This window comes from Anopheles cruzii, chromosome 3, assembly GCF_943734635.1.
Source record: "Anopheles cruzii chromosome 3, idAnoCruzAS_RS32_06, whole genome shotgun sequence".
Classification (NCBI taxonomy): Eukaryota; Metazoa; Arthropoda; class Insecta; order Diptera; family Culicidae; genus Anopheles; species Anopheles cruzii.
In genome coordinates this window covers 61,344,604-61,360,426 of record NC_069145.1, presented here as the reverse complement: position 1 = coordinate 61,360,426, position 15,823 = coordinate 61,344,604, and the positions used below count along the sequence as shown (strand labels likewise).

The 15,823-nt window shown below is 46.4% G+C and overlaps 1 protein-coding gene across 1 annotated transcript in view; it reads right to left on the bottom strand.

The window, feature by feature from the left end:
• Nucleotides 1-6,152: 6,152 nt before the first annotated feature.
• The window catches only part of LOC128269690 (venom dipeptidyl peptidase 4), a 60,100-nt gene continuing 50,429 nt past the window's right edge, over nt 6,153-15,823 (bottom strand). The window contains exons 9-16 of the mRNA XM_053007077.1: nt 12,129-12,252; nt 11,138-11,252; nt 9,563-9,677; nt 8,851-9,462; nt 8,426-8,778; nt 8,243-8,361; nt 7,806-7,991; nt 6,153-6,203 (exon numbers count right to left, since the gene is read on the bottom strand). Of these exons, the coding sequence (XP_052863037.1) occupies nt 6,153-6,203; nt 7,806-7,991; nt 8,243-8,361; nt 8,426-8,778; nt 8,851-9,462; nt 9,563-9,677; nt 11,138-11,252; nt 12,129-12,252 (1,675 nt within the window). The remainder of the gene's footprint in view (nt 6,204-7,805; nt 7,992-8,242; nt 8,362-8,425; nt 8,779-8,850; nt 9,463-9,562; nt 9,678-11,137; nt 11,253-12,128; nt 12,253-15,823) is intronic.

Below are 15,823 nucleotides of genomic sequence, written 5' to 3'. Positions count from 1 at the left end.
ATCTTTCTTTATTGAACTCGCAATAATGTCCATTTGATTTCTCACTTCTTTGATGTAATTTCATTTTTCTGATTTGTTTGCTTACATTGCTTTCTTACTTCGAAGATATAACTTACTGTATTGGCTTCATTATCTAAACGGAGTATCGCTAAGGTAACCGACTTTAGGCTATCGGAGGAGAAGAATGGGAGGAGGGGCGAGAAGGGCTTGTTGTAAATAGAGATGCAGGTTGCTTGGATTGGATGTTAGTTTGATTTGGGTTGCAAGATTTGTAGCTTCCCTCACCTGCTGGGGAGTGATTAACTTGACTCGACTACTTCGATACTAACGCTGCCCCCAACGCAACGCGTCCGTTCTATGCTGAAACGGAAACCGTGTCAAATATATGTTTATATGTTTGCATTGTGTTCTCCCTCTCTCTCTCTCTCTCTCTCTATCCTGTCTCCGGTCTCCGGTGTTGCTAAGAGTGATAATACTTTGCTTGATTCATTCAAACGCATGGTTTTGGAGAACATTCGCCAACCGCCAGGAATGTCTTTCCACTCGCCCCCGTCCTATGTACACGTCCACTGTCCGTCCATTGCTAACGGTGGCCGGTTGAGCTTCTCGGTTGCGTATGTGAGGAGTGATTACGGTTTTGCTAATAATTACACTGGGCGGAAATAATGTTGATTATGTTGATATGAATGTGGGAATATCGCTCGCCGTTTTTGGTAAATTCTTTCGTTTTTAGTTTTTATTTGTTAGCTCATTGGCAAAACTCTTCTACGGCCAATCAAACGGGTACTGGTAGTAATTAGTTGATCAATTGGTTTTTTGCATAACAACACTAGCTCAGATACACACACACACACACCTAGCGCATGCTCGTTTGTTTGTTTAAAAGTTAGTCACTATACTGAACGTTTGTAGACTGGTTCTACCCTGCACCAACTAGGTAGGGTGCATTTTGAACAAATATGCCCTCTCATCACTTCCGACTACCGATGCAATGAGCCTTTCGCGGTAGCTGAACTCTCAGGAATATCCACAGGACGTATTTTAAAGTGCATGTGCATCAATAGGCGAGAGTTGCCAGAATGTTGTCCCTCACATTGCCGTAGTAGTTGATTTTTTTCGTTTTTAACTTTTGCAATAAATCTATTTCGGGTTGCATTCTCTCTCTTTGCTATTCTAATGCACCAATAATTTCCAATCCGGTGGATGAACGCTGTGTGTGTGTGTGTTTAAATCTTGTTCCCTAAACAAGACTCTCTAGAACGTCTCTGCTCTGCTTAAAGGTAAAGGCAAATGGTACGGAAGTGTAGATTTAAATATTTCCATCATCATGAGCTTCATTATTGCTATGACGTTGTTTGTTTATTTTATTTTATTTTACGTTTTGTTGCTGCTTATCTTACCTTTGTTTAGGAGAGTTATTAGGGGTCTTGATGCGGTCGCGTAAGGCAACACACTATTTGTCACTTTGAGAAAATCGATGCCACGTTATGGCCTCGTGACTGAGATCGGAAATACTTGTATGTACCTTTCGCGGGGCTAAAACACTTCCTCTGCTTTGTGATAGGCTTGCTGTGCCTTAATAATTATTAAAACATTCCAAACGTATGAATAGGTGAATAGGGCAAATTGAGAAGATGAAGCCAAAATCTTTTTCAAAAGCATTGCACACAACGTACGGTGCGATCTAGCCATCTTGTGTCCAATGTTGGTTGCAAGCTTGAGAGCCAGTCACCGAAATGTTTGCCGCCAATCAGAGGGAAACTTTACGCCAAAGCATTAGTTTTTTTGAAGCGATTGAATTTTTCAGAAGATAGAATAATTCAAGTGATTAAGTTATAGCCCGCAGACACTCCACGTGGTATTATCAGCTTGCCCAGCAATTTGGTTCAAAACTCAACACATCACTCTTCGGTGGCGCGCTTGTCTTTGGTTTTATCGTTTACTGTTTTTAGAATTGTTCTGTTGTACGCATGAGAAAATCAGCACTACATGGGGTCCGTTTTCCGACCGACCCCCTATCAGCAGTGTCTTCATTTATCAACCGTCTGATGATCATGTAACCAATCCGTAACCTTATGATGCACTACGCGCTTGTAATCCTTTCGCAATGGGTTAAATTCTTACTATACAGCAGCTTCGCAGACTGCCAAAATGCCAAAAAAGACTGCCAAATTGAAAATGCTCAAGCAATAGCATCCGTGCCCAGGAAATGGGGATTTGAAAATGAAACGTAGGACATTCGTTCGCTTCCTGGACCAAGCAGGGAACCAATCACAGTCGAGAATTTAGCCAAGCGAGACGGTTCGGGACACTTTGTTCCCAACAACCTCTCGCTGGCCTTAGAGTTACGAGTTTGTTTTGTTACACCTTCCTTCTCTGATGTATCGCTTAGCTAGGTGACGTTAAACGTTCGAGAATAGCATTAAAAAGGGGGGTAACTTTGGAACTTAGGTAACATAGTAATGCTTAGCAAATGCAGCGAGTATCGTTCGATATTTACATTCAAACTGTATTACGTGACTAAATCTGTTTCTAATTACTGCACAAACACACTCACGGTACACGGTACTATTCACAGAACGCAAGAGGAACCTAATTGCGCCTTGCGGGACGCTGCTCGGACCAATAGCAAACCAGAACACTGAAGGACGCTAATCGACTATATGCGGACACATCGAGCTACGCAAGCAGATTTGGAATGTACCGAGCGTGCCCCGCGCCACCAGGTTGGGGTATTACTTGAAACAATTGGCCATTCTACTTGGCCTTGGCTACTTCAACAGTGGAACCTTATATCTATCGCTTACCGCTTACGTTTCATTTTGGTTTTTGGTTGTTCTGTTCGTTTTACGCTTTGTAATTTTAACCGCCACGCCTCGACAAGCCTTGTTTGGACCCTTAATTTATTATTCCTATCGCTACTCTACTCGGATTTGAAGGAGAGTCTAAGCTCTGGGAGTAGAGCTGTATGTGTAATTTACTCTTACTATTTATTTGCTTTATCTTTTAATGGTCTTAGTATCCTAACGTTCTACCTGCAGAACTGCTAGCAACAGTGTTGAACCAACGATGAAAGAACAGTTGTTGCCAAACAAACGATCGGCTAACGGGCAAACGGGCTTAGCTTTATAGGTTGTGTTTTGTGTTCCTCCCCAAGCATGATACATGCTGATCCGACAGACCCTTCGGCTCGTCTCTGCGTGATTTTATTGTGATTTTGTTCGCCAGACAGCAGGACAAGATATGCGTGCAAACATAGAGTGGCGCAAATTGGCGCTTTAAATGGGCGTTCCAGTGCTCAGCATGAAACACGCAATATGGTAAAGGGTGGGTATAGGGCATATTTTTGTGAGGCAGTAATCGAAAGTACAGACAAAAAGAGGTCAGGCAAAATAAATTGCAGGTCACCGAAATGAGTAATCGTTGAAGCTTTTCTCTAGAGACCGGCCCAAACAGTGGAAAAGGATGAATAAAAAAGCATCGAAACTCACCGGAGGCTCGACGACACCTGCGATGTGTGCATTTTAGAGCAGATCATAAAACCGTACGCGTGGCCGTGATGGCCGTGACCGGGGAGGGTTTATGATGCTTTCGTTCATTTTTTTCGATTTCCAAGCGATACACCCAGAAACGCTTACGGAATAAATAAGGGGTAAATACTGATAAAAAGTATGTCCTATTTTACAACAAATTTAGAATAGACGCTCAGATGGTGTTATGAACAATCACAACAAAACCATTTACAAAAATGAGTAAGTAAACAGAGAAAAAAAATCAAAAAACAATATCGCGGAGCGCTTGTACCCAAAGCTGGCATAAAATCCGAACCGAAATCTGGTCCGATTTACCCACTCTGGATAGCCCGGACCGAACGTGGAGGCCGGGCAGAAAATTAGCTACAACCTTCGTCATTGCAGCAGGCCCCAGATCCCGAGCCCGGCGACGGGCTGTGAACGGATGAAATTGAGCAGAATAATAATCATAAATTAATCTTACACCCATCCGCGTGCTGCCGTGCCTTCAAGGATGGACCGCTCAAGAGTGGGACGCCCAGTGTGTGTCCATCGTAGACCAAGACCACTGGGACATTAGTAGTGGTGTTAATGGAATTTAAAATGACCGGTACATGGCCCTCGTCTACGCAAAAGCTCCTGGTGGGCGGGAAGCCGAGAACAAGTGCTAACGGCCCGAACGAAAAATGTGGCCTCGATGCTGGAGATACATTTATTTTAGGTTTGATTAGTTTGCCCGATAACCTCCTCCCGTGGGAGGTTACACTAGTCAACAGGTAATTTAAGTTTAGAGAGTTAATTTTTAGGATATTGTCTGCGTCTTATCAGATGGCCAGCGGCTGCTCTCGTGGGACCGTTGATATATGAGTTGTGGTTGAAACTAGTGGTTTTGTTGAAACTTTTAAATAATTCCCCATTCCAAAATAGTACCATAAAAACAACTGTATTCACTGTAAGCCAATCGGGGTTAAATAGACACGGAAGGGTAAATAACACATCATTATAAATACTTGATTTTAAATAATTAAAATAAATGTTCTAAACGACCAATCTGGCGTATAGTTGAATTGTAAAAGAGAGCGCACTTAACCCCCTCATCGTAACATCGTAACCGACCCACGAAACATTCTGGACTGAGGGACTGATTTTTTGTTCTCCAGAAAGGCTGCACAGGAACCGGAGTTTGTTTGACAACTTTACAAATGGGAATGGGAGTTCGCTCGCCACTGTCAGCCGTCGATTTTGCCCTACCATCGAACCATCTTACGGGCCAAATATGGGAGTGATTGGCGAAGTAAAGGACCTACAGATCGTCGTCGGAACCACTCCATTATTGCGTACGCGTGTGGCTTTTTGAGTCATGGGCATCGGGACATCGGTGTCACTATCACAAAGGCTATTTACAGTTTTGCAGCTTTAAACCGGGCATCGAGTCAGTACTCAGAACAAGGAATCGCAAAGGTTCGCCAATGGATGTTTCTTTGTCGGTGTCACTGTTTGCTGAGTGCGCAGCACTCAAACGCAGTTCCGAGAACCACAGGGAGCCTGACGACCCACTTCCCGCGAGGTGTTTCTTTCACGGGTTTCGAGAGGGCTTTGAATGATTGAAGTACTTCACCGTTTGTCCTTCCGTTCCGGGAGGCCAACTGACGGCCTTAGTAGCGTTTTGCTGATCATACCCCGGAAGTGTGTCATTAAAATCGGCACATCGATTGCGTTCCGCTCGAATCATCCGCTGTTGCTTCTGTTTGGGTTTCTTCTATGTGTCACAACCATTGTTTTGTGTATGTGTGTGTGTTGCCGGTGGCTCCTGGCCAGCCTGGCGTGTGCCAACGACGATGCTACCGATCAAGCGCTGTGAATAATTATCGAGCTCATCGTGTATCGTGTGTTTGCCTATTTGTCTTTGCGATTGTTTGCGTTCCGTGTGTGTGGGGACGATTTCTCTATTGTTCTTCCCCATCGGGTGGATGAACGATGTGAAACGAGTGTCTTTTCCACCGAGCAGCAGACCGTGTGGCCCGACATCACAAATGTGAGAAATATCCTACTTCAGATACTACGAAGAAATTGGCTCAACTACAAGTTTGTGTAACGTATTGTTTCCTATTTGTGTTTGTCGTTTTCCCCCCTCTCCTCGTTCCCGCGTGCGTGGCGGAACTCGATCCCGGTGAGCTCCGTAGCGCTTCCAGCGGAGACTCCAAGCGCGACGATGGAATGATGCCTTGCGGAAGCGGATGCCGAAGGATACGCGGCGCGAACATACGCACGCTCACATAGACACACCCGCCACTGGCCCTCGGGGCCATTGTTGGACGCGGTACTCGCGTTTGCGTTTATCTGCCGCGTAATTTGCGCACGTGGCAGACGGTTGATCCTTGCCCGCCATTTGCACGTCAACCATCAGCAGCAACATCAGCAGCAACATCATCGCCTTCGCCGTCGTCTTGGTGGTCGTCGTAGTAGTCACCGCCATCGTCGTGGTCGTCATCGACGAGGAAATGCTTTTTCGTGGGTCTCGCACGCTTCGCTCTCGGCTTGCGCTACGCAGAAGAGTAAGAGAAACTTTTAGAGAAGAGCGAGAAACTTTTACATGAAACTTGAAGCTGAATCAGTAGCACCGAAGTAATCAAGCAAATATTAATCACTGGATCCGCCGTTCCCCAGACCGGCCTTCACGTCCTGGGGCACCTGATGTGTGTTCGCCGTTTCCATTAGAATGCGTTAGAGGGAGACAGAAAAACAGAAAGGAAGCACAGGGTGGGATTAGCGACTCGATAAGCGGTTAGCATGCGCCTCCGGTTAGGGCTGCAGGGGAACGATACTGTGTCAGTTGATTAGGAGGGCGCGCTGAGCAAATGGCTTAATTTATCAACCATGTTTGCTCGATATCGATTAACCACCGCCGTCCCCGGGCGGTTACTTAACTGGCGCCACCCCATCGACCACCCCGCGCCATGCATCGCATGCCGAATGCGGTTCGGCGAGTATTATTAATGAAGCGCGGTCCCAGTTCTTGGGGGAGACCCTGGTCCTTCCAGAGGCGTGGGAAAGTTTAAGCACGAGACCGCACGCCGCCCGCCGGCGTGCAAAGTTTGTCGGGCGTTTAGCGACGGCATGCACGACGGCGGGCCATGCAAATTTGAATGTTAATGAGTGTTGGTATTAAAATTCTTTGCCCGTGCCGCGTGGCCGCGATAGGGGTGGTGCTGCACGTAGGGCTAGAAGGAAATGTCCTGCCGAAGTAACTGTAGCAAGGGTAAGCGTTTTCCACTCGGTCACGAGTTGGCGCGCGATAATTGAAATGGATGATGGATTGGTTTGAGCCATTTTTTTCAGGGGCGTTTGGATGTCTTAACGTTAGAAAAGGACCTTGAAATATACACAGAAGACGCTAGTTGATATTATTTAAATCACTCAAAAAGGTACGGTTGACAAAGTTCGTAAGCTATTCATCGTAAGGTAAATCCAAAAGTAATGTAGTTTTTCTTAAGATCATGTCCGATAAATGTTTGTTGGCTACTAAGGAGTATTAATATCTGTACATTTCCCTGGCAATATAACCCTACAGAACCAAACATATTTTTATATTTTGTTGTGTGAATTTTATCTATTTGCAGCAAATGCTGATAGTTTCGATTACCTTTGTTAATAATCCGAGTATAAAGGAATTTCTTCTTGAAAATATTAACCGAAAAAGCTAGAATTTATAGATCGGTTTGAATCGTTTAAGTTAAGGACTGAACTGTGAACTGCGGAATTAAGATAAGACAAAAGAAAGAATGTGTAAGGATTTCCAAATTAAAATTGGCTGAAGAGCTTGGAACATTCTTGAAAGGTAAATATGGAAAAAGTAAAGTATTTAAGGACATCCCGTCAAATATCACCTCTCATTAAATCACCACATTGGAAGCATCGCATTGGAGCATTGAGGTTTTGCAACTAAAATGGTGACAGTTTCGTAAACACAATTACGTGAGCGAACTTAAGACAACACACCACGACTGACGAAGAATAAACTTATGTTCAGGAAGTTAAATCCGAAATCGGTTAAATGAAATACAACATTACTTTCGCGTCGACCTAATAAAGTGTTCCTCGTTCGTCCTTATCAGCTAGCGAAACTGATGAGATCGTTTTTGCCGGTAGCTTGATAACGAAACTCATCAACGAGTTCAACATAACAATAAAGCAAGCAGCATACGAGTACCATGCTGCTACCGTTCCCTAACGTTCGTTCAGTGTAGTGGCGTCGTTCGTCCCACGATCCGGATGGATCGGACGCGTACTCACCAGCTTCCGGAAGCAGTCCTCAAAGAAGAGCGTCATCGAGCGGTATAGGTGCTTCTTAACGCCGGACAGATTGTGGCCCTCGTCCGGGTATATGAGCTGCTTGAACAGTGCGCCCTTGCTGGAGAGCGCCCTCGAGAACACCACGCTCTGCTGGAAGTGCACATTATCGTCGGCGGTGCCGTGGACCTAGAACCCCGACGGATACAGAAAATCATGGTTTATTAATGGGTAGCGGTGGCGGTAGCGTTGTCGGAGCTTCCCCCGTGCCCATTAACGGTTTCGTAATCGGCTCGCATCGCTAATCCGGCGAAGCATATAAATCGTCGAGTGATGACAGGGGAAAAGAGCTAACAAAAGCCTTTCCGTTTCGAGGCCCCGCGGCTTGCCACGTGTCCGTCGCCTAATGGATCTTGAACGGCCGGGCGGTGGGTACGTACCATAAGGAACTGCTTGTCCCGCAGTTTCTCGGCGTGCTTCGATAGGTCACTGTCCTCGTAGCCTTTGTAGTTGTCGGTCACGTTTGGCATGCCCATGTAACGCTCGGTGTACGTAGAGTCTGGAGGGAAGTCGCTGAGTTCTACAGTTCCGCAGGTTACGCAACGCAACGCGTCAACACTCACCGTACAACTTCCAGTTCGTCACCGGTGCCACACTGACACCGCACTGGAACAGGCTGGTCGGGCTGGCCATTGCCAGGGCCGCCGTGTAGCCACCGTAACTCCAGCCCCAGATACCGACGCGCCGTTTGTCCACGAAGTGCAGCGAATCGCGCAAATACTCGGCCACCTCGAGCTGGTCCGATACTTCGACTGTACCGAGCCGCCGGTACACTTCGTGCAGCAGCTGATATCCCTGGCCACTCGATCCTCGGCCATCGATCTGCGTCACGATGTAGTCTTTCGTGCCCGCCAGGTACGTGTTCCAATCGAACCGCCACTTGTCCGTCACGAGCTGTGTGCCCGGTCCAGAATACCTGCCACGGAAGGGAATTTCGATAAATCGGTCACCGGGGCGGGCATCCTGACCCAATAGTCCAGTAACTTACACGTGCACGATCATTGGGTAGCGCGTGATTTCGTCCTCACGCAGTCCCGGCGGCAGAAACATGCGAACCTGGGCATGGTAGCCACCGGAAATCATCACGGGGAACGACTTCACCTGCGGCAGGGCCACCTTGTTGATGCGCTCGGCCAGCGCCGTGTTGTTCTGCAGGTAGTACAGGACCTGCGTGGGGCTCTTGGTTAGGTCGGGCACGATGCGATAGATGGCGCTGAACGGTACGATCGGTCCCTGGCACTCGATCAGGGCGTACTCGCTGTTGCTCGGTGCGAACGTGGCCGTAAAGTGCTGACACGGCATCGGCGGCGGAGGCGGAGGCTCCGGTTCGGTAGGTTTCCGCTTCCTCTTCGACGGTGGCGTCGTTAGCGGGATCTCCACGTACTCTTCCTCCTCGTCCTCGATGTCCTCCCAGTCATCGTTCCACTGCTGCTGGACCCGGTTCGAGGCCTTGATCGTGACGTGCGCGTGCGCACTGTGTTGGTGGCTGCAGGTGAGGCAGCGGGGCGGCCTGGGCGAAGTGCCCTGCTTCGGGGGCAGTGACGAGGCCCGGTACAGATGTTGCTGGGCCGGCGAGTGCTCCGGTATGCCGAGATAGTATCTGCCGAGTGGAGAACGGAGCCATTACTCGGAGCCCCAAACCGAACGGACTGGCCCGGCCGGGTACAGTGGTGGAGACGGCACGGCACGGATTGACTTACACAAAATTGTTCGCCTGGTCCCAGTGGAGAATTTTATTAACCTCAAAACGGCCATGAGTCAACGGGATGATACGCTTCTTGCCGATATGTACGTGCACCAGGTGCCGAAAGTGTCCTGCGGAACGAACGGAGCGTAAAAAAAACCCAGGATAATGGAGCAACGTAATAATGAGCTTTGCACGCCGCAGAGAATGGCACCGAGGCGAAGCGGTTGCTTGAATGTACACTGGCCCTGGTGGCCATTGGCCGCACAATACGTCTACGTTTGGAGCAAAGGACGAAAAGCTTTCCCTTTGGCCATTCCGTTTCACGATATCAATCTTGCGGATGACGATTATGTTAAGTTTTTTGTTCGTTGACAGGATAAAAGAATAACTTAGGTGGATAAAAGAATGATTTCAAATTTTGCTTTTTTGATGGAGTCCAAACTATTGTAGGCAATGCATCCGGAGTCCGGATCATTTCGCCAAGTGAACGCTTTAATGATCTGCCTTTTCGAAACAATCCACAACGGCGAAAAAGGACACACTGTAGCATATCGCACTTTTATTAACCGATTGACCTCTGGATGAAACATAAATATGAATTAACAAATAGTTTACCTACAAACAGTATAAGAACAGAGACAGTGTGGCATAAAAGTTTGTAAACTATAATTTTCTATATTACTAAACCATTCTGCATGTTTGAATCAATATTTGAATGACATTACTATTTTCATTTCATTTTATAAGGACACCTTTCATTTAATTGACTTGATTGAGAAATGAAATGAAAATCTGTTAAAGGTTTAGTTTACATTCGTTGACCGATTAATAAATATCTACAGTGGCTCTCGAAACAAAACTTATCATCTGAATATTTTAATAAATTGTAAAACCGCCTGACAAACTGACAAGTCTTATAATTGCACCTGAGCCCAATCAGAGTAGAAAGAAATTGCACAGTTCGTAAGAAAGTAACATGATTCGAAGTGATAAATGACGTATTTCGCCGATATTCGCCGCTTCGCCAATAAATGTAGTATTTGTCAGTACTCAATTTTAATCTGTACGACGATTTCAAATTAAAAAAGGTTTCTTGGCCATCTTGGTTTCCACCATCTTGGTTTTATATGCTTTTGAAATTGCCGGAAAATTTGTGTTAAGTTTTAGTTTAAGCAAAACAACTTGTTTCGCTTGCTACTGTATTATCGTAAGTCGTTTCGAAAACATAACGCAACCATTACAATTTTACCATTTCACATGCTTAGTGTTTCAGTGAGAAAACTTATTGGCAACACAGTGTCGGAGTTTATTCCAGGCGATTTTATCCTGCCCGAGCTATTAATTTTTATTATGCTTCCGCTCCGTGCTTCAGCAGGTAAATCACAGATTATACCGAGAGTGGCATAAGTCATGACTAATGCCCTGTGCTGGAATGCAGACGGAAGGATTATGGCGAATGAATTAGCGAATGTGGATACGGTATCAATTATGCATTCGGCGGAATAATAAATGCGGACTAGCTGAGTCAGTGAGAACCCAGCAGGGAGCGTTTCGTCGTCGCACACACGCGTCCCTTGCGATAACTTACCTGCAGAACCGTCACGCAGCGGAGAGATCGCTATGTACGAGCTGCCATTAAGGCTGAAGAACGGTATGGACATTTCGTCGACCCAACCACGGCCATCGCCACTGATACGGTGAGTCTGTGGAAAGGAAAGGTAGCAAGAACGCAGGGGTAACTAATAAATCCTTAATTAACCTTAACCTTCGAATGGAGCGTGCTCCGTTTTGCAGCGAATGTCCTTCGAGGCCACTATTCCACGAAGCTGTTGTAAACATCCGCTTGGATGGTCAGTTTCGGCGCATCAACATGATTGTTGCGCCGCTAAAAACAAATGTGGCAAGGAGGGAAAAAGTAAACAAAACTCCCTCTAAGGCGGACGACTCCATTGTGGGCGCGCAAATGCAATTACAGCCCCAAATGGAGGTCCCCTGGTGCCTGGAGCCTGCCAAAGCTCAAGTGCTTTCGATGGAGAATTAACGAGCGAGAATGTGGTCGAGAGATTTATTGTTTCAATTTCACAGTTGAAATGCATTGCATCGACCCCCCGCAGTCCGGGGTTAGGGCGAAACCAGGACGAAGAAAGACTCCGGCTTGGGCAGAAGTTTACACGTGGATACGGGGAAAAAGAGCGACTGAAGATTAGAGTGTCATAGGGTCACTAACGAAGCAATCGTCGGAACTTCGGGTCCGGAAAAGATGCACGATACCCAACAGCAGGACTGAGGGACTAAGTGACCGAAAGGACTAACTCTGGCCACTAAGTGGAAGAGTGTGATTGTTCTCATGTGTCACTTATCTGATACGGTGTGACGGATTTTCGTGTGTCATCGAGGGCGTTGATGGTGTTCCTGCACTTCGGGTTAAGGGCAGACAGGGACGATTTTCCTCTCTCGTTCTTGCTTTCTCTCTCTCGTTGGTCCAAAAAACCAAAGATGAAGTGGATGATTGTTGGGCGATTTATAGAGCAACGGGCTCTGCGAACAAAGGGGGTTCTACTGTTTGCAAGACAAATTACCTCTTGACAGTACCACATAGGGCTTTTGCAGAGTGTTACGACGGATAGGTTCTGGGGACGGTTCATCCACACGACGCTGACCTCCGACGGCGAAATCCAGGCGGCACTGGTGAAGTAGTGCTCCCTGCGAAGGAAACGAACAGTTTACAAACCATGAGACGAAAACAATCACCGTTTGGAGAAGATGAATGATTAATACATAATGTGGGCGACACACTGTTTGCGAATGAACATATTGAAATGTTGTACTCGTATGGTTTTGGGGATGTCTCAATTATTGAATACGGAGTGTATTATGCACAGAGAAAGAGTAAAATACGTAAGTAAATGCATTTTTCCAGCCATGAATTTTAAAAGTTAATTTAATTATACATCAAGAACACTTATCGATTAGGACAACATGAACGAGTTCCAAGGCAAGTAGACTTGTACTGAAACGGCCTAGAAGAGTTAGAAAAGAAACACAGCACGTCTAACGTCGTTTGCTTAAGTGTTCACTAATTCATTGGTACATTGGCCAGGACCGCTCGTGGGCCGTGGGAAAACAAGCCAGCCAATGATCGATACTTGACTTGAAGTGCCGCAAACAAATGCTACGACGAATCGATATCAAAGCGATCGAAGCACTTGGATTCTTCGGACCCCAAGTCACTTTACGCCACCAAATGGCACAACGGTTTTACTGAGTTCGAGTTCGTAAGCCGAGAGGAATATTTCAATTGAACGGAAACTTTTTAATTGTGTTTGAGTTCGTTCTCGGAAGTTACGGTCGCCCTACTTGGTCCTACGGTCGTCAACGAGACGGTACGGACAACAGCTCAGGGGGTCATCGTATCGAACAAAACTCTGTTTTCCCGCCACTTGGAGCTTATAGCTGCTTATTTGTAGCAACAATGTACCGGCGATGGCATGACAGGTTCAAATCAATATAAACAACATTTTCTGTCGCCATTACTGGGACGAAAACTTTTATCGATAATATTTGTTTAGTACTAGTACTACAAGTGCATGCGAATTAAGCACCGTGATGATCCAAATTATCCACATCCTTTACTGGAAGGCATTTTCAAACTTTGTTGTTAGGAGCTCCAGAATCCTTTGGATGAAGTAGTACGGAATCCGTATTGCCTTCACTGAGCGTGGAACTGTAGCTGTGCGTGAAAATGAAAAAAATGCCAGCGGGTTTGACACTGATTAGGACTAACGCATAAAAGATAGCAGCCAGCTCTGCGGTATAAATTGAGTAAGGCTGTTCAAGTTTAAAACAGGTTTCGGTTGTAGTGTTGAACACTCCGAAACCTGTTCCGTGCTGTTGTTGGGAGCTGTCAGTATAAAAGTAAACTTCGCCAAACTTTTTCATAAATATGCCAGGAATTTCCCTCTGGCGAAGACTTTCACAAATAGTCTTGCTTTCCTCTCGCAAGGAGGTGTCGTTGTTGAAAAGCGAACTGTAGGACTCAGGGAGGCTGCTAATAGTAGCCGAAAGTGTGCTAAGGTTAACCTCAACGACCAAAAAATCCTTATGTACTTTAAAGATTTTGGATCTTGTCTCCGCCAAGTTTTTGAAGTTATCGATCACTACGGGATTTGACATAGAGGAACGGACCAAGATGCGAAGTGCGAGTTGCTCAAAACGGAGTTTTAGCGGCATCACTCCAGCCATCACTTTACGGGACTTTAAGGACTACGGGAGCCATCACTTTACGGTATCAACTTTAAGGGACATTGTATGCGTAGGTTCATACTACCTAATGTAATTCTAAGGCAACGATACTGTAACCTTTCTAGTTTGGTGATAAGTGCAGGCAAAAACCGCTCGGCGGTTGTAGCCGGATAAGTAAGTAAGTAAGTATTTAATATAAATTCTATTATTTATTAATTTATTATGCTATAGGGTATGTTGAATAGATAACCCACAAAGCGACTTTAAAACATATCTTAAGAGTTGACTTGTATGTTTAAGTCTGTTTCAGTTCAAATAAACCACTTACCTAAACAAATACTGACTGGCAATTTCTGGCACTACTGTCCCACTATGAAATCTGTGCCTTAAAGCCATCAAAAAAGTCTTTAGTAACGTTCCAGTTCAGATCGAAGCCGTGGTTTAGGACGCTTACATATAAATTGGTGTGATAAAGGATGAAAGCTTTGTTCGAATCTGCGCCGTGTGCAGGACTTAGCGTCGTGCAGGATCGTTCGAGCCTTTTGCGCGAATGGCGCGCGAAAAAGATCATCCCGGACAATACGTAAGGATTGTCGGCTTTGAAACTAAACCCACCGTTACAGGCAATGGGTGAGAGTTTAGGCTCCAAAGGCGCAAATCGGCAGGCAGGTATTTTCTTCCATCAGTTTTCGGAAGGTTCTCACGATGGGTGTAGCCCATGAGGACTCGATTTTATTCGAAGTCACGGCGTGGCTAATGTCTGAACCCATAATTTTGTAACGGGAAACATCGCCCTCAGAACGGGAAACATCGCACTTTTATGTTATTTGCGGAATTACTTAGTGTTAGATACTAAGATAGAAAGTGATCCCGAAGGACCGCGCGGTAGAGCGAGAGAACAGGAGCCACGAGGGCCACTCACGGAGCGCTCCGAAATGAACTAATGAACTAATGATCCGTAATCTAACTAATCCCTTAGCCTATAAAAGCGCGTGCTGTTTAGTTGTTAAGTACCTCTCTTATAAAAAATACACAACGTAGGAAAGTGACCCGCTCGTTTTTATTCAGTTCCCCAATCATTTCGACCCAACGCAATCCCGTACCCAACATTTGGTGCCGTGACCAGGATAAAGAGTGAAGAAGATTTGTGTGTGAAGAAGATTTGCGCGTGAACAGATTTGTGTGTGAAGACATTTGCACGTGAATAGGTTTTGTGCGTTAGTGTGAGAATGCCGCCGAAGAGTTCTAAGAAGGAAGAAGACTCTAGTGAAAAGGCCGTGATCGTCCTTGATCGTGAGTTGGTGAAGCAACTAGAAGCAGAGAATGCCGAGCTGCGCAAACAGCTCGAAAATGTAATTGTTCCCGCTCCCGTTCCCGCTCCCGTTCCTGCTCCCGTTCCCGCTCCCGTTCCTGCTCCCGTTCCCGCTCCCGTCCCCGCTGCGAAGGAGCCCGTCAGTGCGCTGCGATCCCCGGTCACTGAGGAGATCGACCGAATGCGCAGGATGATGGCGCCCGAGGTATGGAGCGAGACAAATGAAAAAGAACACGTGCCGGTGCCGAACCTAACCTCACTATTCGGCAACTTGCCGGTACCCGACCACATGCTTCAACGAGGAGAGCGATGCCCTACACCGGCCGAAAAAGAGGCACGAAAGGCCATGGGCCGAGAATTGCCGACCTTCGACGGCAATCCGGCAGATTGGCCGCTCTTCATTGCGACCTACATGCAGACAACGATCGCCGGTGCATATTCGGCAAGAGAAAATATGATCCGCCTGCGAAATTGCCTCAAGGGCGCTGCGTATGACGCGGTAGCTGGAAGCCTAATCTTGCCAGAAGCGCTGCCCAGAGTGCTAGACACTCTTGAAATGCTGTTCGGGAGGCCGGAGATCCTGATTCAAGCATTGTTGGAAAAGATTAGGAAAGTGCCGGCACCATCCGCAGAGCGCCTAGAAACGCTGTGCAACTTTGCGCTTGCGGTGCGCAGTTTCAGCGATCATTTGATCGCAGCTGGGCAAAGGAGCCACCTAGA